Source organism: Marmota flaviventris, chromosome 8 (assembly GCF_047511675.1).
Source record: "Marmota flaviventris isolate mMarFla1 chromosome 8, mMarFla1.hap1, whole genome shotgun sequence".
In the NCBI taxonomy this organism is placed as follows: domain Eukaryota; kingdom Metazoa; phylum Chordata; class Mammalia; order Rodentia; family Sciuridae; genus Marmota; species Marmota flaviventris.
This window is the reverse complement of record NC_092505.1, coordinates 11,505,368-11,530,222: the sequence shown is the minus strand read 5'-3', so window position 1 is coordinate 11,530,222 and position 24,855 is coordinate 11,505,368. Positions and strand designations below refer to the sequence as shown.

Here is a 24,855-nt window from a genome sequence, read left to right as displayed (position 1 = left end):
GGTGGTTAGCAGTGGGGTGTGGCCCTCTGTCTTCTGCACGCATCTGCTGGCCCTTCTGATTTTCTGCCATGTTATGACATAGTACAAGGCCCTCACCAGAAGCCAGGCAGAAGCCAGCTCCTTGCTCTTGGATTTCTCTAGGAACCATGAGCTAAAACAATTTCTTCCCTTTCTAAATTACGCAGTGTATTACAGCAACAGAAAGCCGATCGAGACCCTCGTCACTCTATCTCTGCCTCTGTCTGCACGCGGCCTTTCCTCTGTCTGTCTGCGTCTCCTCCTCCAGCCACATCAGATTAGGGGTCCACCTAAGTGACCTCTCTTAACTGATTATATCTGCAACCCTATTTCCAAGTGAGGTCACATTTGGAGGTCCTGGGGGTTAAGACTTGGTCATATATGTTGGGGGGAACCCAGTTCATCCCACAGTATGCTCTAAATCCAATCCGCTGTCCTTACCCCTGAGCATTCCATCTCCCCATTTCCCTCTTGGCCATTTTCTGCTTCTCCAGGCCTCTGTCTCACTTCCTCCATCCTCCCCAGGCCTCTGTCTCACTCCTCCATCCTCCCCAGGCCTCTGGGAGTTCCACCTCTGGCTCTCTTTGGATTTCTCTCCTGTTGCTCAATGACTCTGCCATGGTCTGGTCTACCCTCCTTCACCCTCTCCCCTAGTTGGCAGAATCCATCCTGTCTAGAACAAACCTTTGTCATGCCACAGTCCCGCCAAGAAAACCATGACCAGTTCCTTGATAATCGACAGAGCAAAGTCTGAATGAGTCCTGTGTCCGGGGCTCCCGAGGCAGTGCCTGTGCCACTTCAGAGTTTCTCCCCCAGCGCCGTTGGCTTGGGGCCGGTGAGGTGGGTTCTCCGCTCTCTGTGGGGACCCGTGGCTGCCCCTGCTCTCTGCTGTGCCTTTCCAGCCCCGTCTGCTGAAATGCTGTGTGCACCATGGACCCTGCCCCCATCCGCCCAGCCTGGAGCACTTTGTCCGTCTCCTTGCTCTGCCTCCTGCATCCCCCCTCACGTTCCTCATGGCATCTGGGCATTCATGAGTATTGTAGGATTGCTTAGGGTAGAACCAGTCTCAGTGATTAAAACAAACAAGCAGAACAACCACAATGATCCAGAGCACAACGGTGCTGTGCCTGTCATGATTTCTCACCGACAGTGGCTACTTAGACAATCTCGGGGTAGGAAGATCTATGTGGAAGCTCTGGCTGCACTTTTGAGGTTTCATCATGGTCCAAAGGTTTCCTCTTTGAGTTTGCCTCTCATAATAAGGCCCTCCTGAGCCCTGCGTGCACAGGGCAAAGTCAGTCCAGGGGTTATTGTGGTTTATTTTTTAACTTCCTGATGGCCTGGATGCAGAGGGGTTGGAAAGAATTTCCCAGACAGGTTTCAGGACAGACCAGCTGCCATAATCCTCAAGTGCTGCATTAGATTCCAGGCACTGCCATTAACAATGTACCAAGACGTGGGTGGCTTAGAACAACAGAAATGTACAGTCACACAGTTCTGGAGCCTAAAAGTCCCAGATGGAGGTGGTGACAGGGCCACATGCCTTTGAAGGTGCAGGGAAGCATCCTTCCCAGGCCTCTCTCCCGGCTTCCCATGGTTCCTCGACATGGCAGCAGAACTTCAGGCTTCCCAGAGTTCTCCCTGTGCATCAGCATCTAAATTTCCTCTTTTTGTAAGGATACCAGTCATTCTGGATTAGGCTCTGCCCTAATGACCTCATCTTCACTAATTGTCTGCAGTAGCCCTGTTTGCAAATAGAGTCACATTCTGAGGCCCTGGGGGCTGCACTTTAACAGGAGCTCTTTCAGGAGACACTATTGAACCCATAGCAAGTACTGGCCAGGGCTCTCCTGAGGGTCTGGGAGTGTCTGCTGGGTGATTTGTGCAGGGCACTGAAGTTCCTCAGGTCAGAGGGATACTCCCTCGGAGGTGAGGGGAAGAGGGTGACCATCTCCATCCACCCATCCTCTGCTCCTTGGGAAGACAACTTGGGGATTATATATCTGGTTGCTGGTACATAGCCGGCAGTTCTGGATGTGGAGGCCCCAGGCTGGTGACCAAGAGTGACAGGCCTGGACAGAGGGTGTAGGCAGTGGTCGGCCTGCTCTTCCAGCAGCCAAGAATAGTAGGCCCTCTTGGAAGGAGACTTCAGGATCTCAGACTTAAGAACTGAGCATCAGACACATCTGTCTTAGCTAAGTTTGTCAGTTCCCCTTTTCTGTGGGCCCTGACCCACCCATGCTGTCTCTTCCTCTGTAAACCAAGTTCTGATAACAAGTGACTAAAACAGATAGTTATCTCCTAGGATGCAGTGTATATAGGTTTGGGAATTATGCTTTTTAAGATAGTGCTGTTTTTCCTGCTTACACTGAATTATCCGATGTAACTACCTACAGTGACCTAGGGCCCCTGGGATGTCCAGCTCAGGCCTGACCCAGATCCGATCACACTGCTAGATGTCAAGAATCAGCTTGGCCATGCGTTGAGAGTCAAATCCAGGCCCAGTCATGTCCCAGCTGGGCGACCCTAGGGCAAGTTTCTTGCTCTGTGTAAACCAAAGAGGGAAAGTACTAGAATCTTCATTAGGTGGCACAGAGTTGACACGAGACATATAAAATGGGTCTTGCTTGTCAAATGCTTACTAAGTGGGACCAGTCTCAATTTGAGCTTTACAGGGTATGATGAGTGTGGCCCCAATGTGCTTCTTTTTGTTTTCATGCTATGTGGTTGACAAAGAAGTGTCCAAATCAATGTTATGCCCATTGACAGCTCCACCAGATAAGTTAGACCAGTTTGAATACAGTCATCCCTCGGTATTCATGAAGCATGGGTTCTAGGATCTCCCCAGCCTCAGTGGATACCAAAGTCTGTGGATGCTCATGTCTTTGAAGTCAAATGGCATAGGATTTGCATATAATCTACACACACCTTCCCTTATAGTTTAGATCATCTCTAGATTACTCATAATACCTAATACAATGTCAATGCTCTATAAGTAATTGTTGTACTATATTATTGGGAGATAAAGACAAAGAAAACAAAGTTTCTACCTGTTCAGTGCAGAGCAGCTGTAGTCTTAACTACAGAGGATGTGAATGAGACTCTAGGCCAGGGATGGGATTCAATGGTGGGAGACTATAGCAGGGAGTGGCTGCATGTCATTCTCATGGGTTTATTGTAGTGCTCGGTGTGTAGAGAATTCAAATTTTGCTTTTTGGAACTTTCTAGAATTCTCCCCACCTCCACCAACAAACATAGTATTTTCTATCTCAAATTGGTTTACTATTTGGAGGTGGAATCCAGGGATATGAAGGACTATTTACAAAGTTTAAGTTATATTGCTTGAGTGGTTCATTGATCTGTACCATGGATGGTGCTTAATTATATTGTTTATGCGATGATGAAAATAAAAATGTGTTCAGTATCATGAGATCCATACTACTGATCCATTTTTTAAAAAAATCATACAAATCAAAGTATCTAATTTTTCTTTCTTACTTTCTTTTTTTGATGGAGAGGGAGAGGTTAGATTTGCAACCAGTACATCTTATTTCCCATGAAAGCAACATTAAAATCTTTCCAACCTTATTTTGACATAACAAAGCTCCACTAATTGTGATGAAAGAAATGGATAACTGATGCTTGACCCAAATTCGCAGAGTGGGACCAATAGGATAGGAGATCACAGACTGAGAAGAAAAACTCTAATCACAGCTATTCCTCCACTTAGAATTTTTTAAAAATCTCAGAATTTAGAATGTGTTTTCATAGTTGGTGATCACATTCTTTTAAATGGGAAACATCCCTTTGAAGTCTGTGATAGTCTGCTTTCTTGAAATGATTCTTTCATCGGACTTGACTATATACATATTCATGTTGTTGTCTGTTTTTATTTCATATCATTTTACTAGTTTTTTTAACCATAGGAATAGTTTTAAAAAGTTTTCTAGGCACTGAAAATACTATTGAGTTGAAATTAATTCTTGCCCACTCAGGTTAATTTATTCTTGGAAAAAAATTACCTTTATAGGGAGGTGGTTGATTAAATGTTGAATTAGAATTCTAACATTTTAAATAGAGTTCTGAACATTAATTTCTTGGATAGAATTAAATGTATTTCAATCTTGGAGTAGCCATGGTGCCTTGTGTGACGCTATGTGAGTCCCCAGACCTCCATTAGAGAAAGCTTGCCCCTCCCATTAGTGGGGAAAAAAAAAAAAAAACCCAAAACCAACCAAACAAACAAACAACACTAAAAGCATCTAACACTAACAGCATCACTAAAAGCACTAGTCCTTCCTAAAATGGTCACGTTTTCAGAGGGATTGTTCCATTCTGCATGTTCAATGAGATGAGATTCAGAGGTGTTTGGAGAATGTAAGTGCACTGTTTCAAGTTAATCTTCCTAAAACATTCTCAGATTGTGTCTAATAGGATGAACAATATTGGTTTAACATGGTTGGTTTCCCTCTTTTTGTTTTCTGCTAGCTGATTTAGGTGATGTTACTCTTAAGTCATATACCATTTAAGAAAACTAAACAAAGTCAGTTAAAAAAAATTGCTTATCTGGTTGCTTATTTGGGTGAAGACTATGCATTTCTCATTCAATGGTTTCCTTACTGAACTTACAGAAAGGGTTTTAAAGGCCTCTTTATGGGATTTGTTACTAGTTTTTTTTTTTTTTTAACTGCTTTAATGGTTAAAATTGTTTCTTCCTATTATCAGCTTTGTCTGTCCAGTATTCAAATCATGGCCATACACCAATGAATTGCCTTTTAATGTTCCAGTGTGAAATCCAAGATGCTTTTCTTTTTCTTTTTTTTAATTTTCTCAATTGTTTTTTATTTTCAGTACCATAGATTTTTTTGCTCATCTTTATTCTTCCTTCTGCTTGCTTTAGATTTATTTCACTCTTTCTAAATTCTTGAGTAATAGTTTAGATTTTTTATTTGAGATTTTCTTCTTTTTTTTTAATTTTTATTGTTGGTTGTTCAAAACATTACATAGTTCTTGGTATATCATATTTCACACTCTGATTCAAGTGGGTTATGAACTCCCATTTTTACCCCGTATACAGATTGCAGAATCACATCAGTTACACATCCATTGATTTACATATTGCCATACTGGTGTCTGTTGTATTCTGCTGCCTTTCCTATCCTCTACTATCCCCCCTCCCCTCCCCTCCCCTCCCCTCTTCTCTCTCTACCCCCTCTACTGTAATTCATTTCTCTCCCTTGTATTTTTTTTCCCTTTCCCCTCACTTCCTCTTGTATGTAATTTTGTATAACCCTGAGGGTCTCCTTCCATTTCCATGCAATTTCCAAGATGCTTTTCGACATGGATTTGCTTTAGGAAATCTTCTTTTGGAGTCTACTCTTTTGGCCCCTTTCAGTGTCTTTATGTTTTTACTAAATTTTGTATGGTAAAGAGTAAAAAGGGCATTTATTTGATGTTTCCTAAACTTTGAGCATCACTAAAAGCAGATGATTAAAGGAAAACTCATGTGATGAAGGCAAATCAAGAGACGGTGGCTTCCTTTTTCAAAGATGAGCTGGAAGCATACTTGTGCAGAGTTGAGATACAAAAGATACATTTATTTGTGGAAAAGTTAATAACTTAAAATAGTAAGTTTGTTGAAATTCACAAGCTGGGAAAACGTGGGACAGAAAAGCCCCGGGTGTTGTGTTTGCTTGGAGATTCCTTGACAACTCGTTGGAGCTGAGTTTGCTCGAGTCACATGACTTTCTGTAGGCGCTTGGGCTTCTGTCCTGTAGATCTGTTGCTTCCTTTCTTATCACTAAAGTCATTGACAAGTTTAACTGGAGGTTATGGGCTGAGTTGTGTCCACCCCCCCACAAATTCATACCTTGAAGTCCTAACCCTGAGTACCACAAGATGTGACTGTGTTTGGAGATATGCTCTTGAAAGAATTAAGTAAATTTAAATGAAGTTGTGAGATTGGGCCCTGATCCCATGATGGGTGTCTTCATAAGAGGAAATCTGGGACAGACACACACAGAAGTCCATGTGACAGCGTGGCGAGAAGATGCTACAAGCCAAGGAGAGAGGCCTCAGAAGAAACCAACTCCGTTGGTGTCTTGTTCTCAGACACTCTGCCTTCAGATTAGTGGAACCGTGGATTTCTGTGCGTTTAGCCACCCAGTGTGTGCACCTTTGTCATGGCGGCCCTAGCCAACGAATACATGGGAGATACTAATGAAAGTGACCGAAAGAGCAACCTGGGTTAAAAGAAGAAAAAGGAATCAGGACCTGAGTCGGGATCTCAGGCATTCTCCCCGGCAGCCCCCGCCCTGTGCACACACAAGTGCAAGCACATGCCCACCTCCCACTGAGTGCCTTTGTTATCTGCTTGTGCATTCCATGCTCTTCCTGAGAGCCATTATCTGCTGTGGGTGGAAGCAGAGCTTCTGAATTCCCATCAAGCGGAAAGGAGGCCCGGAGGATTCATGGAGTCCTTGCAGGAACACAAATTTTGCTTTATTCAGACTGACACAATAAAGGCATATGAATAAATCAGTGCTGAGGGGAAAAAAGGCCTAGTTTTCCCTTTTTGATGAACACAGCATGGAGGCTGGCCCTGACACTGAGCGTGGGATTTAGGCGGAGGGGAGGGAATTCTCCTGTTCCTGTGACATAGTGGAGCACCTGCAGAGGTGTGCTGAGGACCTCCTCTGAATGGCAGCCAGTGGCTCGGACTGGGGGTCAGGCGCCATGGGAAGGACTCCTGTGCTCAGTGTAGTGCACAACTGTTATTCCAGCTTTCCTTTTCTGGAGCCACCACGTCTGTCCCTCCTTGGGGTTTTGTCCGTCCAGCCTCGCAGCACCACCTCCCTTCCTTTCCTCCTTCCCTTTCCTCCTCCTCTCTCTTTCTTTCCTTCCTTCCCTCTTAGCACCATCTGCTGATACCCACGGTATCATGATCCCACTGTGCTGTCAGAAGGTCCCCGTGTGCTAAGCGCCTTGTGTGATTCACCTTGGCTGCCATTTTTAATCCCCAGGTTGCTGATGAACAATCTGAGGTTTGATTGAGATGGTAGGGATTTCTCAGCACTGGAACTCTGACGGCAGGTGTGTTCTAAAAGGCATGATTTAATTTCACATGGCTTTGCCTGATGAGAAAATGGAGCACATCTTCATTTCTTTACTGGACTTTTTAGTTGAGTGCGAGGTATTAGGCAGGTAGTGTGCTGGGTCCCAGCACTTAGCGGGTAAGTGATCTGGATAAAGTCATGTGGCTAGAGCTTAGCTCTCTACTTACATTCACTTCTTGCCACAGGTGGCTGTAGAAAACTTGGAGTGTGCCTAAATGTAAAAGATGTGGGCTTGGGGATGCAGCTCAGTTGTAGGACACTTGCCTAATGTGTGCACAGTCCTGGGTTTGATCCCTAGCACTGGGGAAAAAAAAATTTGCTGCAGGTATATAAATGCACATCAAACTTCAAAGACCTAGTACGAAAAAGAGCTTATAAAATCACATGCTGAGATGATCATGTTTTGGATAAATTAGGTTACAGAAAATATGTTAATTGATTTCATCTGTTTCTCTTTACCTTTTTTATGTGGCTACTAGAAAATGTAAAATTATATATGTGGCAGGCATATTTTGATCAGACAGCACTGGACATGTGGCTGAGCTATGATTTTAATATATATATACATATTTTGGTACTGGGGATTGAACTCAGGAACACTCAACCACTGAGCCACATTTCCAGCCCTATTTTATATTTTGTTTAGAGAGAGGATCTCACTGAGTTGCTTAGTGCCTCGCTTTTGCTGAGGCTGGCTTTGAACTTGCCATCTTCCTGTCTCAGCCTCCCGAGCTGCTAATATTATAGGCATGTGCACCACCGTGCCCAGCCATGATTTCAATCTTTTTTTTTAATACTTTATTTTTTAGTTGTAGTTGCACACAATACCTTTATTTTATTTATTTTTATGTGGTGCTGAGGATCGAATCCAGGGTCCTGCATGTGCTAGGCGAGCGCTCTACCGCTGAGCCACATCCCCAGCCCCGTGATTTCAATCTTAATTCAAATGTTGTACCTGGAACTCCAGGGGCTTCTCATGTATCATTCTGATGGAGGAACATCGGGTTGCTCAGAGGTGATAGTGATTCCTCCTGATCAGTAATTGACTCCATAGTTCTGGGCTGGAGGTGAATCAGAACATCATGGCGGAGGGTGTGAAGGAGGAAAACAGCTCAGGACATGGCAGGCAGGAAGCAGAGAGCACTCCTCTAAACAAGCAAAAAATATATACCCCAAAGGTGCACCTCCAAGGACCTACCTCCTCCAGCCACTCCCTACATGTCTACAGTTACCACCCAGTTAATCCAAATAGGTGGATGAATCCACAGATTAAAAACTCTTATAATCCAGTCATTTCACCTCTGAACATTCTTGTGTGTCCCACAGTTGGCTTTTGGGGGACACCTCATATCTAAACCATAACAGGGTACATTGAAATTTGGTGTGGTGTTATAACAAGGTGAGCCTAGTTAACACTAGTGAAATTGCTGAAGATGGTAACTTTTAAATTATGCATTTTTTTTTAAACTGCAGTAAAAAAGTAAAAAAAAAAAAAAAAAAAAAACGATGAACAGAAATGTAAGGAGTGTCTTCTGGGACTCATATAAAAGTATTTAAAGAATGATAAGGGTTTGACCAATAGCAACAGGACTAAAGTAAAAATGGATAGAATATAAGGTAATCAGAATAAAATCTGTTTCCAGAACAAGAAAAGTGGAGGGGGAGGGGAGAGGGCCTGGGGCCAGATCATGAAGGACATTTATGTCTCATCAAGGAATCTGGCCTTCAGATTTGCTAGCACCAGTTGGTGCTATAACTATCCTTAGGAAGAAACCCTGGGGCCTTGACTTGAGAGGGAAGGGAAAGGGCAGAGGGCTACCTGGAGAGACAGGCTATGAGGAGGGGAGGGGATGAGGTACCAGGTGGGGATGGCAAGGCCCGAACTGCAGGTGGTAGGGAGGGCTGGGGTGTGGGCTGCCTGCTTGGGGTGTCCCCCACACAGTGGGGCCGCCTCTCTGAGTTCACTGTGGCTGGTGGGGGGCAGTCGTGCAAAACCAACCCCTTATCTTTTGGATTCCTTGCCTCTGTGTGCTTTTAGATTGTGTAAGTAGGTGCTTCCTGTCCCTTGTCACTGACTGACTTTGGAGAATTAGAAATGGGGCCCAGTTGGGAAAAAGTGGCGCAGAAAGAGCTGCTGGAGGAGCAAATGAGAATTTAAAGAGATTCATTCTGATTTTTAGCTAATACATTAATCAGTTGGCTTCAGAGACCAAGCGTGGTGGAGACTTCCTAACATGAATGACACAGGGTCTCTGGAAACTTGAAATCTGTTGTCTTCTGGGCCTTTTGCACTATTCCAAAAGCCAAAGAAAAAGGAGGTTTGCATTGCTGTTTTAATTAGTACCTCATCTTCCATTGCGATTACTGAGTTTTGGTGAACTCTGACCCGGAAGCAATTTGGGTTTTACTTGGCCTCACTTTTTCCTTCTGGATCGTGAATTCGTGTTGTTGACGACAAAGGAAGAAACATGTTGTATCCGAGTCATCGCGGGCTTTCTGGTAAGAGTTCCAGCGACCTGCAGACCGCCCTGGGATGTCAACCCGCCTCCTACCTGCTCCCTTTCACATTCTCTCCTCTCCTGCAGGAACATCCCACCAGCAGGATGTGTTTCCAGGGTGATTTGTTTAGTGACTTGGAGCTGGAGCAGGGCAGGCCCAGAGTGTCCCTGGGAAAGTGGCTTCACAACTCCACAGGGTGGGCGTGGGAGGGTTTCCCAGCCCTGCCCCGGGAGCCGGCTTTACCCAGCCCCAGGTAATGTCCGTGTGGACAAGATGGGTCCTAATCAGCTCTGAGATTTCAACTGGGGAAGAAAGCTTTTTTCCCTTCTTTTCCCAAAATGGGGAAAGGGTACTTTCTCCCTTCCTCATTTACAGAAGGAGAGATTTGAGCTCTCAGCAGGAAGGAGGCCCGTGGGGAACCAGGGGTCAGAAACAGATGAGCTTGACGATATAAATAGCAGCAATTAATGGGCCCCTATAACAGACAGCCCTGTGTGTTTGCTGTCTACCATCGTTTCTCTGCGAATCGGAGCAACACCGAAATTAATTATGAAGCCAGCAAAGGATATTTTCTGCTTCCTGTTAAATAAGTATCATCCACACAGGGGCACGTTCCACCCCGATGGTTTTGCACACATCTTCTTTGGAAGAAGGCGTGAAACCAATTTATTTTCAAAACGTCCCACCGGGTCACACTAATTAGCACAGTTTTCAGCCCTTTTACACTGAATTCGGGCTTAGGCTGCAGCGCAGAGCTCTTGGTCTCTTGCATTTTCTTCCTGGCTTTGGGGGCTTCCCTTTTTGCCCACCCTGCCCAATCCATTTCACCCAGCCTGGTCAACCAGATTTTCCTGTTTATAATGAGATTTACTAAGCAAGCTATACGAATAACTTGGTTAGTCTGCTCAGGCTGCCGTAACAAGATACCCGGAGACTCTGCCGTTGTAAACCACAGGAGTTTATTTATTTTCTCACAGTCTGGAGGCTCAAGTCCCAGATCAAGATGCCAGCAGGCTTGCTGTCTCCTAAGGCCCCTCTTTGTCCTGCATGTATTTCATCTTCTTGCTGTGTCCTGGCATGGCCTTATCTCTGCGTGCACACCACTGGTGACTCTCTTCTTATAAAGTCACCCGTCCTATTGGATGGGGGACTCACTCTGACATGACCTTAATTAAGACCTTATTTAACCTTAGTTCTTTTCAGATGCTTTTTTCAAATACATTCACGTTGAGGGTTAGGAGTTTGACCTATAAATTTGGTAGGGGATATAACTCAGCCCAGACAAGTTCTAGTTAATAGAATCTTTTTTTTTTTTTTAAATCCAAGTATACTCGGATTCTTTCATTTATTTAAGAAATATTCCTTGAGTCCTGTCTTTGTGCGGTGCTGTTCAGGATGCCACGTACACCGTCAGTAAACAGGACAGGACCATCCCTTCCTTCCTGGGGTCAGAAAGACCCCCACATCCAGTCATTGAGTTCTGAAGGATCTTAGAGGTGCTAAGTGGCTCTGGGAAAAGAGACTAGAGCCAGGGGACTGTGAGTGCAGGTTGTGTGGTTGGAAGTAGGGCCTGGGAAGCCTCTGTCTGAGAGGGGACATTTCCACAATGTCTTGCAGGTGAGCGAGAGAGTGTGTGGCTGAGGCTCCAGGTGGCAATGCACCTGTGTCACCCGAGGGCCAGTGAGGAGGTCAGCAGGGAGAGCTGGAGGGGAGGAGGACAGAAACAGTGAGGGGATCAGACAGCATCTTCAGGACTTTGGCTCTTGGGTGTGTTTTCATGGATCTGGGGAGTTTTCCTGCCCTCCTAGATTAGCTGCTCTGGAGAAGGTGGCAGATGGCTCAGACAAGTTTGGGAGGGAGAAAGTGTATCGGGCAGGAGCTCCACCCAGATTTAGCCGTTGGAGTGGGAGGGACTTTAGAGGGGCAGGAGGGGTTAAGGGTGAAGAATGAAGGTCCCTTGGCCATGGAACCCTGGGTCCCCCGACAGCCTGCTTTAACACAGGTGATGTAAGCTCTCCCCTAACCCCCAGCTCTTAGCCAAGTCTTTAGGAAGCGAGAAACTGCTTCCTACAGTTGAAAGGCTTGAACTTGGCAGCGATCTTAAATTTCTTTCTGGGCTCAGACTCATCCAGAGCCATGCAGGCTCCTGTTATCCACTTTCTAGCGTTGGCATTTAGCCAATGGCTGCTGTCCAGTCCAGTGTGGAACCCACCAGACACCCACATAATTGGGGAAGAGCGGGAGTGGAGCCATCCATCCATCCATCCATCCATCCATGCACATATCCATCCACCCATCCAATCCTCCACCCTTCCTCTCTTCCTCCACCCTCCTTCCTCTCCTCTTCCCTTCACCTGTATGCATTGGCTCTGTCATCATCCAGAGCATGTTCACTGAGCTCCATCTCTGTCCTGACACTGCCAGGCACTGGGCATCTGAGGGTGAGCCACCTTTTGGAATATCACAAGGACTGGTGCCAGAGGGGAGTCTGGAAGTGTGTTCTAGGGAAAGAATAAATGCCTTGAAGGGTGAGAAGGACTGAATCCAACAGGCCTAACCCCAGAGTCTGGGTGGGGTGGGGGTCTGGAGTGGGGAGAATTTTGTGCTGTGAAAAAATAATATAGTAAAAAAAATCCTTACTATAATCTGGTGAGGGATGGGGAAAAACTGAAGAGGGTAAGAGGATTGTGGATGCTGGGGTGGGCCACACTGTTGTAAGGCTCTCTCAGAAAGTGGCGGATTTCGGAGGGGGCTCCGTAAACTCTGCATCACAGTCACTCACTGGCTCAATCCATGTCCACAGGTGGCGTTGACATTTGAGCATTTCAGAGGTGGAAGGGAATCTTTGGTCTACCTATCTTGTAGTTGAGGAAGCTGAGGACTTAAGTAGGCAGAGGTGTCCAGGAACTTACACCGACCCCCCTGGGGGACTGGTAGCTTTTTCTACTCGGTCATTCATTCCTTCCCTCCCTCTTTGCTCTTGACCTGCTAGGTGCTGGGAGGCCAGATGCAATTCCTGCCTTTTGGAAAGTACAGGGGAGGGTGTCACAAACAGCCACGTGTGGGTGATGGATGTAACAGTGGGGGAGGAGTTGCAGGGGGAAGCAACATGTAACCGGAGTCCAGAGAGAAGGAGTGAGAGTTGGGAGCTCTTGTGGAAGGAAATTCCAGGCAGGGGTGGGTGGGAGTCAGAGGACATTAAAGGAGTATAACCCAGGTCTGTGCAGCAGTCAGGAAGGAACAGAAGAGGGGTGGTTAGGAGGTGGAGGGGACAGGGGCAACCCGGGAATGGGGTGGTAGAGGAGAGGAGGGGTTAGGGTTGAGGAGGGCAGCACGTTGGACCCACCTGAGCATGCCCTTCCTGCGGCCCCTGTGAGGCGCAGGGGGACATGGCCACAAGCATATTGGAGCTCAGGAAAGAGGTGTGAGCAGGACAGGTGTTTGATGGTGTTGGGAGTCAGGGCAATGGAGGAGGTGGACATGCACCTCCCTGATGGGAGGAGCGAAGAGGCCTGGGACAGACCTACCAGGCTGTTGCGCCATGTTGCTTTGCTGGGACACCCTGGACTTGCTGCAATGGGGACAGCAGGATGAGGTCGGGAGTGGAATCATGACGTCTGACCCCAGCCCTCAGTGAACGATGTCCAGCCCCCTGTTCCCGTTCCTGTAGGTAATCCTGTAGAATCATAAGATGCCTGATGGTCCATTAGTTCTGCTTGGTGAGACTATAGAGTAGCTTAAATAGCAGGCATTTGTTTTCTTGTGGTCCTGGAGGCTGGGTGTCTGAGATCCAGGTGCTGGAAGGGCTGGTTTTTCCTGAGACCCCTTTCCTTAGCATTCAAGTGGCCATCTTCTAGCTGGATTAGGACCCTCTTGGATTAGGACCCACCTTTAGCACATAATGTACATTAATTGCTTCTTTAAAGGCCCTATCTCCAAATACAGTCACACTGGGGTTAGGGCTTCAATAGATGCATTTTAAGGGAGACACAATTTATTTGAAAAGAAATAAATCTTGAACCACTACAAAGAATCAGAATCATCCCCCACAAATGGTCCTGAAGAGCCATGTGTTTTCCTAGCACATACTTGTTACCTAGAACAGGATTGGGTGAACTTTAAGTGCTTAATAAAAGTTTGTTGAAGAAGGGGGGGAAATTCTTTTCAGTTTAGCACACACTAGTCATTAAGAAACCAAAGTGTTCTGGAAAGAAAGCTCTTTTTTTGGCTCCTTTCCATGTAGAAAAAAAAAATTCAGTTGAACAGGACCTCCCATTCCCTGTGCATTTTGATTATTTAAAACATTACGGTATAAAAGTGCTTTGATGAAAGGATGAGCTTTCTAAAGTGCAGCATACATTGTATAATGCGTAAAACATGCATGTGTATTTTTGAGATATTAAAAAGGAGTCTCTTTGATCAGTACTTTTTTCTTCCTCTCAGTCATACGGAAGGTTCGTTTTACATCTGACTTTTCCTTTTGGAGATTGGACACATTGACAATTCTCGGTGTGGCTCAGAGTAATGAATTTTAAAGGCAAGGAAGGGTGATCCAGGGCGAAAGGATGAATTTAAAATCCTGTTAACTCGGATCCTATGTAGACAGTCTCCCCTAAGTCAATATTTAAAGAAGATGGGAGACTGGATGGTTAGGAGACCACTGTTGTGGGATTTAAATGCACTTTTACTCCAGAGTAAAAAAATAAAACCACTGGAATGTGGTTCAGGTTCTTGTTTCATATGCTACAACTGTGAGTCAAGGAAATGTACCATTTTTCCTCAGCTGACTCAAGCTTGGAGGCCTTTCCACTTTCTGTACAGGTTGATTCATTGAAAGTACAAAAGTAATGACAATAATGGCATCCATTTAAGGAGCATTTACCATGTGCCAGACCCTGTACTCGGAGCTTTATGTGCATCGTCTTGGGGACCAGTTGGTTTATGGAAGTGTGTGCCAGTACTGCTTCCCAGGGATTTTGTGTGTTCCTCATTCTTTTCTCCTAGTGTGTGACAAAGCCTTGGAGCATGAATCCGTTTGTTTTCCTCTGGCCCCTGTCCTCGTGGATTGGGACCCCTCTGCATCCTTTCTTCTTCCTCTCTCTTGGTAGAGCGATGCTCCCATTCCATCCCGTCTGCTCCTTTTCTTCCTCTGGGTTGTGACATCTCTCATATCTTTTATTTCTCCACCCTGTGGCTGCTGCCTAGTGATGGAGTTCTACTCTTTGTTTTTTTTTTTTTAAGCTTTGGAGGATTTCCATTTCTTTCTTATGAGCTTAGCCAATTTATTTAAAAGTTGATTTTGCTGGTTTTATTCATCATTGGAAGGCTTTTTTTTTTTTTTTTTGATGGAGAAAGGGGCACCATGGTGGACAGTTGCCATATTATGAGACATCCTATTCCTTAATTAATGAATGAAGTTGGTGGATAGTCTGTTGTTTTCTCCTGTCACATGTCAGAACCATGCAAGACATTGCTGCTTAGTTTGTTGGGCGTTTGGGGGCAATCTTGAAAACAGATTCCACTGTAGAATTCTGGGAGGCTTTGTAGCTTGGATCCATTGAAGAGCCAGGGTTATCATTTCACAGGAAATTGTTCTGCTAGGTGTGCACAGGATGGCATTGAGGCTTAGATATTGCCCTGAGCCCCCTTCCCCTGTACACACACACTCACACCCCCCAGACCAGACTGGAGTTCCGAGACAGCATTGCCCGTGACAGTCCCCCATCACGTCAGGGAATCTGCAGAGCTGGTATCAACCATAGGTGTTCTCTCTCCTGTTGTCTGAAACATGCTAAACTTGCTTATTTTACTGCCATTTGAGAACAGATTTATTTTTCCTTTAAAAAACTCTCCTGTCCACAGCCTATTTTAGTCCCCTCGTTGTACTGGGCTTTTACCCTGATAGAATCAGTGTTGGACCTGTGTTGCCTGCAAACCTGATTGCTGTCAAATTAAATTCCGTGTCTCCCTTGGCCTGCCATTGATGTTCTTAATTTCCCACTTATCCCCTCCCCTCCCCACTTTCAGTTGTTGTAGACGAAGCTGATAAGCGGTGTTGTGTCATCCAAGTGCCCTTGTGTTTTTCCCGGGTGTGGAGCTTGTGAGTGTAGAGGTGGATGGAAACAAGTAGGTGCCCAACTGGTTTCTGAAAATGGAGAGGGAGCTTAGGTGACACCTCCTCCCGGGGGGAGTGGCTGCCAGTTCAGGGTTTTCCCTGGGGGCCTCTCAACCAGTAGAACTTGGGACCTGGATATCAAATGATGGTGGGGCGCAGGCCTGGTATGTTGGCTTCCTGGGACAGCTGTGGCATATTACCATCAACTTGGTGGCATAATTACTCTCTCAGGGTCTGGAGTCAGGAAGTCCAAAATCACCGAATTGGGCCAAAACCAAGATGTGCACAGGACCACGCTCCCTGCGGAGACTTCAGGGCGATGTAGACTTTGCCCTCTCAGCTTCCGGCCGCAACTGGCATTTCTGGGCTCGTGGCCACACCAGTCTTTGTCTTCAAATGGCCTTCTCCTCTATTTGTACAAGATCTCCCTCTGCCTCTATTTTGTAAGGACACTTGTGAGGACATGTAGAACCCACCAGGGAATCCAATTTAATCTTACCTGGAAGTCCTTCACTGAAACCCGCATCTGCAAGACCTCTTTTCCCAAACAAAGTCCCACTGATAGGTTCCAAGGATTAGCACTTCCTATCTTTGGATGGCCATTATTCAACCTAGTACAGGCAATTAACGAGCTAAATAAATTATCCTGACCATAATCGTGTGCTCTGTTAAAAAAGGTGGATCGTATTCCCGCCTGGCGTAGTACTTTGTAAGATTTCATTGCCAAGGGGTGTAATTTTTAAAACATTGCAACACAGAGTCAAGCAGAGACAGAACTTAATTGTACTCTTCAGCATCTTTCTCTCCATCCCCCCTAAGATGATGGCAAAATATACTTGTGTGTGTGTATGGGGCGGGGGCTACAGGAAGAAGTGAAGTTTATAAGGCTTCTTTTATCTAGCATTCATGCAGCGAGTTGGGGCCCATCTGCGGCTGGAGTGTAACTTTAACTTCTGTGGGCTGGAAGTGTTGGCCTCTAGGACTTGGGGTGTTGCAGGTGCCCCTCTGTGTGGTGCATGCAGAGGGGGGCTCCCTAGCTAATTTGTTTCCCTCTGCTGATTGTCCTTGGCCTTGGCTGTTTTTAGGTCTTTGGATTAAGGGCCTGAGGTTCCCTAGTAAGATGAAACTTTGTTCTCCGGATGAGATAACAGGCGAAGCTGTTTATAGCTGTTTTTGCTCTGCTGGATCCAACCGTTAGTAAGCTGTTGGTCACCTATTGTGTACTGTGGCGAAAGGGGAGTGGGCCCCTGGGCCCTGTGTTAAAGTGGCTAGTGCTGTGCATCTTGAAATGCCTGTGTGCAGGGCAGTGGGCAAACAGGTGGCAAGGGGACCTGGAGAATGACGGACGTGTCCTGGGGGAGCACGAGACCCTCCCCTGCAGACAACCTGGAGACTCAGTGAGTCCATGGTGGTGCTGACTGGAGAGGTGGGGTGCTCCTGGGGCCGCAGAGAGCCCCGAAGTGTTTCAGCCTGAAATCAGGTTCCAGGCCCACGGATTTCGAGGCAGAGGGCAGGGTGAGTTCAGGAGGCCAGGATGGGTCACCGAAAAGAGGAAGGACATCCATGTGCTAGTCCAGGCTGACGGGTGGTGGCTTTATTAACTTATTTGACTTAAAGTTTGCCTCTGATTTGCACTTTTTTTTCCATTTTCTTTTTTAAAAAGTCTATTTGACAGCTTTATCAAGATTTAATTAACAGGTAAAAGTGCATATATTTCCTGCGAGTTGTGTGATGCTTTGATATGTGTAGACATTGTGAACTGGTTACCAAAATCAAACTCATTAACATGACCTTCACCTCATTTATCATCCTCCTCCTCCTCCTCCTCCTCATCATCATTATTATTTTTTTTGTGTGTGTTTAGAACATTTGAAACCTACTCTTTTAGCAGTATGAAGTATGCAACAGACACTGGGTATCCCTGGATACAATGGCCCCGGAGTTCTCTTAGACATAGTAGCCCTGGGTGTCCCTTGAACAGAGACCATGGGCATCCCTTAGACACAAGGGCCCTGGGCATTCCTTAGACACAGTGGCCCTGGGGTCCTTTGGACATAAGGGCCCTGGGCATCCATTAGACACAGTAGCCCTGGGGTTCCCTTGGACACAGGGACCCTGGGCGTCCTTTGGACACAAGGGCCCTGGGTGTCCCTTGGATACAGTGGCCCTAGGATTCCCTTAGACACAGTGGCCTTGGGCGTCCCTTGGATGCAGTGGCCCTGGGAGTCTCTTGGATGCAGGGGCCCTGAGGGTTCCTTGGACGCAGTGGCCCTGGGGGTCCCTTGGATGCAGTAGCCCTGGGCGTCCTTTGGATGCAGTGACCCCAGCCCGGGAGGCAAGGTGCCTAATCGACAGAAAGGAAGTGGGTATGGAGGAATTGACATTATGTCAGTGGCTGGTCACATGAGAGAGGAACAGCAGGATGTCTTGGGCCTGGAGGGTGAAGAGATGATACCCCAAAAGGAACAAGGAGAGTTGGGGTAGAAAAGACGTCTTCCCTCCCTGTCCTTCTCCTTCCCTGTGTCCCTGCCTCCCACTGTTTAGGACGACTTGCTGGTGGGGAAACTGCGCCAGAGCAGCTTCCTACAGGAGGCTGAGCTGTGGGGCTGGTCCTGACTGGGCGTGGGTTCACCTTAGTGACACACTAAGGGAGAGAGGTCAGTGTGGGAGGCCAGGGACAACCTGGGGGTGCAGGGCTCAGAGAGGGCCAGGAGGCCAGAGCTGCATCCTTGGACAGCACCTCCTGCTGCTGCCTAACTGCACCTAGAACTGGAAACTGGGGGCAGAGTTAGGTGTTTCTGAAGTGGGCTGGAGTGGGGGGAACCAGACCCAGGGGGATGATGGAGAGTCCTGAGAAGTAGTGGGGACCTTTACTCCAGAAGTTGGTATTCAGCTCCTGATACCCTCCCTGCAGACAGCGAAATTTGACATCAACCCTTTCCTGATCCTTCCAGGCTACCGTTCAAGTTTGCTTAAGTAAATTCCCTTCTCTCCTTTAATAAATGGATCTTTTTTTCCCCCCGATGATCTCCTTTTTTTCCCTTTGATGGCATTTAATTGATTAAATTAAATTTAATCAATTAAATTGATTGATCACAGGGCTGCGCTTGCTAGGCAGGTGTTCCCCAATGAGCGGGACCCCAGTCCTGATGGTTTGGGATCCAGTGTTTCTCCTGGTGCAGAGAAGTAGCTTGTGTTTCCCTAGAGATCCCGAGAGTAGTCGAGGAGTCTCCTTTGCCCGCAGCGTCTCTTAACACCCAAGCTCTTGGTTTGTCCTCAGGTGGCCATAAAAGTCATCGATAAGAAGAGAGCTAAAAAGGACACTTATGTCACCAAAAATCTGCGGCGAGAGGGGCAGATCCAGCAGATGATTCGCCACCCCAACATCACGCAGCTCCTTGATATCTTAGAGACAGAAAACAGCTACTACCTGGTCATGGAGCTGTGCCCAGGCGGCAACCTGATGCACAAGATCTACGAGAAGAAGCGGCTGGAGGAGTCCGAGGCCCGCAGATACATCCGGCAGCTCATCTCTGCAGTGGAACACCTGCACCGCGCTGGGGTGGTCCACAGGTAAGGTCCCTGAGAGGCTGAGATGGCTGAATCTGTGCTGAGTGGACGCTCCAAGAAATGCTAAGCGACCCATCCTGTTTTGCAATTTTTCTTCCATTGGATTGTTTTATGAGTTGAGTTCAAGCCAGTATCGGGGTTCAAAGAGAGTCCAAAGGCAGAGTACCTTTTCTTGTATCCTGGCGCTGCCTTTGAATGGTTGTTTGACCTTGCACAAAATATTTAACCGCCCTGAACTTCAGTCTCTTCATCTGTAAAATGAGAATAATAATACTTCACTTTCCATTGATGTGGTGGTCAGTGAGTTCTTATGTAGAAAGAGCTTGAATGGTGTTCGGTGCACGGTTAGTACTGTATAAACGTTAGCTGCTGTTCTTGTTATTTATGAAGTCATGAGACCAACCATAGAGGTGCCTGAAAGAAAACTCAGTGATAGATGATTTTTCAGCTAGGGAGAGGGCTTTCACGGTATTATTTGCTTTCAGATGGTAGCTGCTCAATAGTTGTCTTAGTCAACTGAATTGAATCACCAAATCATGGACTTGCCCTTGAAACCAAGGGGTATTCCCCATAAATCAAACCAACCTTGTGAATAATTATGAAAATCGAACTTGCCTAGCAACTTGTTCCCTCTGGGGAGGAGGCTTCCAAGAAAGTGAATGGAAATGATGTTCTTAGCAATCTTGTGGGTGCTTACGTTGACAATAAAATACATTTTAAAAAGTTAAAAAATTTTCTAAGAAACTGTTGGCTCCACCCATAAATGCATAGTTCTTTCTTCATGGAATTATAATCAATAATTACAATGATAATTGTAATTATTGAGAAAAATCAATAATTACAGATAAAAATAAAAAATCATGTTTAATTAATTCTCACTTAAAAAGTCAGCTGATGGCATGAAGTATGCATGCACACACGTATTTGAATATTTTTAAATGGAGATATAACTCACATCCTCTAAGATCTACTTTATGAAAGTGTATAATCCAACGTTTTTAGTGTATCCAGAGTTATTCAATCATTACCACAGTCTAATTTGGGAATAATTTTATTACCCCCACAAAGAAACCCTGTTCCCATTAGACACTCCCCATGCTTCCTTGTGCCATTCCTTGGCAACCATTAGTTGACTTTATGTCTCTATGGATCGGCCTATTCTGGATTTTTCATATAAATGGAATCATATAATATATGGTCTTTTGGGATTAAGGTCTTTTGTTTAGCATGATGGTTTTCAGATTCTGTCATATCAAGTATCAGTACTTCCTTCCTTTTTATGGCTGAATAACATTCCACCGTATGGATATACCACAGTCTGTGAATCTCTTCATCAACTGATGGACATTTGGGTCATTCCAGTTTTTTTGGCTGTTATGAATCATGCTTAGATGAGTGTTTATGGACAAGTTTTTGGGTGAACACATGTTTTCACTTCTCTTGTTTCTTTTGGAGAATTACATGCTTAGGGTGGAATTGCTGGGCAATTCTCAGTTTTGCCTTTTGAGGAAACACGTATTTTTTTTTAAAAGTGCACATCTAAGCCGGGCACGGTGGTGCACTCCTATAATCCCAGCGCCTCAGGAGGCTGAGGCAGGAGGATCACGAGTTCAAAGCCAGTCTCGGCACTGGTGAGGCACTAAGCAACTCAGTGAGACCTTGTCTCTAAATTAAATACAAAATAGGGCTGGGGATGTGGCTCAGTGTTTGAGTGCCCCTGAGTTCAATCCCTAGTACCAAAAAAAAAAAAAATTGAACATCTAATGGTACCTTCTCTCTGTCCAAAAGTCATTCATTTTCTGATCAGTGAGGGAAGCAGCTAGAGACCTTTACTTAATAGAGCTCTCTGTAGGAGCTCTGTAGGAGCTTTGCAAATGGAGAGGGCTGTCTCCTCCTTGGGAGCCCTGGGGAGTCTAAACCCAGGGGCGCTGTGGGGATATCCTTTGCTCGGGGCTTTTCCAGAGCCAGCCCTGGCCGGGCACTGTTCCCATTAGTCACTTCCTCCTCACTGAGGTGCGAGACCCTCTTCACAGACATATTCTTAGTCTCCCAGGCTGTCATGGTATCATCATGCTTTATTACAAGTCTTTGTGTTTCCATCAGCGAGGCAGGGAACACTCAGAAACTGGAGGTGAAGAACACTATTTTTGGCTCTTCCCCACAATACCCTCTTGTGGCCTGTGGTGTCACGGCTCTGCCATTATCAGGAAAATGATGGTCGTGAGGGTGCCTGGCACTGTCTTTGTTTATTAAGATGACAAAGCCAGAAACCTCATGAATGAATCAGCCTGGAATATTGACTCTGTGGGTCACAGCAGAAAATAGAAGCGGGGTGGAGCAGGGGGGCAAGTGGCAGAGCTTTCTGTGGGACTTGGGGTGTTTTTCCAAGGGTTTTGTGCTGTCAAAAATAAGATGGGAGAGGAGTTTCTCAGGATGTTGAGGACAGCAAAGCAAAACCAGGTGAAAGCCGGCATTGCACTCTGGTTTTCTCCCGCAGGAAATTCTCAACAACCCTTTTAAAGTAATTTTAACAAAATCCAATCCTTCTCAGTGCAATTACTGTCAGAATGTCAAAGGAATGAATTTAATAATGTTTTGATAGCAAAGACAGGACGCTTTTTCTTTCATCTCCAGCTTCTCCTTCTTACTCTCTCTCCTTGGAAATATATTCATAATCCAATAATGGTGAGGGCTCAGATCTTTCAAAGTTAGAAGAGATTGGAATCTAGATAAATATAGATTTAGGAGGATTTCTTTGCTTTTCTCTGTAGAAATCATGTTAATGTGTGTATAGCACCTGAACATAGGTGATCAGGTAGCTGAGACATTGCATTAAAATGTTTTCATAGGATACATTCATGGGTAGCTTCATCTGAAGATCTTGACTATCGGAGATTGTGATTTGGCTGGCTGCTGGTATTTTTTTATTTTTATTTTTTTACTGTAGCCTTCTCCAGTGATGGGGAATTTTCTTTGTGCTGCAGAGGAGGAATGAATTTCATAAATTATTTTGAGGTTAGATTTTTCAAATGAATAAGAGAGCCTAGCATTTCAGAGAAACCCTGGAGTCCCTGGTGGGGAAATTTCTGAGCAAATAGATTGGATTATTCAAAAGGAGCTAGAACGATTTTTGTTTTGTTTTGTTTTTTGTTTTTCCAGCGGCAGGGATGGAACCCAGGGCCTTGTGCATGCTAGGCAAATGCTCTCCAACCAAGCCACATCCCTAACCCTTTGGAATGAGTTTTTTTCTGGCTACGTAATGCAGTCACGTAAAGGCTTTTGGTTCTGAGTGTTAGAGGATGCTTTAAAACTCAGTTCTTGATTAGGCTGATACTGTGTGTGCTGTTAGGTCCTAATCAGCCTAATACGAGCAGAGCCCTCATTTCTTCTGACATTAAATCTAAATATTTAATTATCTACCCAGAAGTTCTCAATATCGTTTAAAAGAAGCACATCTTTAAAAGTCACGTGACTATTACAGGTAGACTTGGAAACAAGGAAACTAAGCCGCATGAAAACAGATTCCCAGCTTTACAGGAACCTGGACTTGTCTGGAGTCTGCATCTTTTGCTTCTGGGGGGCTCTTAGGAACTTTCACGCGAGCAGAGTGTGGTCTAACTTCACGACTCCAGTTTCAGGACTGCCCGAGATACTACACGTTTACAATATAAAGAGTTTGTTTATTTATTTTTCCCTTCCCATCCAGCGTGCTCTCCCAGCAGGATGCCCAGATCTGATGATTTGCCTATTGTATACAGAGAGTTGACTCTTACCATGAATCAATAAGACCCGCTGATTCTGCTAAGAGCTAATTTGAGATTCATCTGTTCATTCGAAATGACAAAGACCAATCAAACTGTACAGACAAAACATTGCAGGGTAATACAATATCCTTGTCCCTAAGCAGGAAGAGACAAGCCAGGGAGCCTCCGGACTAGGAGAAAGGGACCTCTGATCAAAGGGAGCCGGTGACTTGCTTGGATGTGTGTCAGCGCCACCGTCCCCCAGGGCTGTGACCTTACTCATTCATCAATGTTGGAAAAGGGTCCCCACACTTGGGAGGACAAGGAGCAGGCATAACCTGTGCTAGGAGGGGATTAAGAAGTTTTTTTTTAACTTTTAGGAGCCTCCCCCACTCCCCACAAAGGGAGGGTTGGGGAAGGCAGACGAGGGGGGAATAGTTTCTGCTCACATCCAGGAGCTGCTTGGGATCCTAGGCCTTCTGCTAAGAGCAAGCACGTATCTGGAGGTGCTGGTTCTCGAGCCCAGACTCTGCAAGGGTGGGGTTAGGTGTAATATTATGGATCCAGGTCCTGGGTGCTCCCAGGACCCATAGTCGTCCTCTGCTTCTGCCCACCTGGCCATCTTCGTTGGTTGAATTCTGCTTGTCTTCCAGGTTCCAGCTCCAAGCTCATCTTCTCCAGGAAGCCCTCCAGGCTGGGCCTTGGCCATGTGCCCCCAGGGCACCCTCCCATTGCCTTCTAAATATCTCTCAGATGATACTAACCTGGTTGTCGTCTCCTGCCCTTTGTTTAGCCCAGGGCCAAGGCCAGTGGGCACTGGTAAGACTTTGTGAAATGAAGGAAGGAAAATCGAATAAATACAGCCAGTGTCGGAGTTGGTACAGGGATGGAGGCTTTCTGGTAGGCAGACCCAGGTTCTTTCTGGAATATTCCATATTCTCCTTGGAATTTCAAGGGAGTTTTTTTCACTGACTTAGTGCCAATTGTTTGTTTTTCAGGTCACAGTCTACAGAGTGGCATCTCTTTAGTGACTCGCACTTTGATTTTATAAACAGAACTTGTTTCTAGAACACTTTAGGAACCAAATAAAGGTTTTGCTTTGAATAAATAAATCAGGTCCATGCTTGTGTTTTACCAACACAAGAATTTACCAAATGGTAAACAAATAAGAGATTTACAAATCACTTGGTTGTAATACAGTGCTTTTGAAGATAAGACCTAAAAAATCCCTCTCATTCACTACTAAATGTCTACTGCTTTGGGGAGTTACAGGCTTTTCTTGAATGCTATATTCTTAGTTTGTAACCAAAAATCCATCTTGTAGCCTCCCCACAGGCAAAACTCGCCCCCCACCACCCAAACGTGATCTGTGTGTTTGGTCTAGCCCTCGGTGGGCCCACCCCTCGGACCTTCCCCTTGAGGGCTGTGCCCCCAGCCCGGTTGGCTTATTGCCAAGTTAATCCCTCTTTACCTCTACTCTGGAGACTTCCCTCCCCACCTCATCCTAGAATTGCCCCCCCCCCCCCCCCCCCCCCCCCCCCGTGGTGCCCGGGGCCTCGTGCATGTCATCCTAGAGCCCTGACCACCAGCCTCTCGCCTGTCACCATTGGTGCTCATGTCCTCCTGGAAGGACACGTAGGCAGACGTCCTTTTCCTCCGCCATGGCCTGGCATGGGGTCCCTGGTATGATGCCATGTTTCAAGGAATAATCGGACTCAGGAGTCTGGATGACCTGCGCAGGGCGGGTGCACTGACCAGGCCCAGGAGGCGGCCTAAGCTGGTCTGTTCACTTCCC

General features: G+C 46.0%; 1 protein-coding gene across 1 annotated transcript in view; it reads left to right on the top strand.

Annotated features, from left to right (window-relative positions):
- Positions 1 to 24,855, top strand: part of Hunk (hormonally up-regulated Neu-associated kinase) — a 97,164-nt gene that overhangs the window by 20,040 nt on the left and 52,269 nt on the right. The window contains exon 2 of the mRNA XM_027929314.2: positions 19,028 to 19,320. Within this exon, the coding sequence (XP_027785115.1) occupies positions 19,028 to 19,320 (293 nt within the window). The remainder of the gene's footprint in view (positions 1 to 19,027; positions 19,321 to 24,855) is intronic.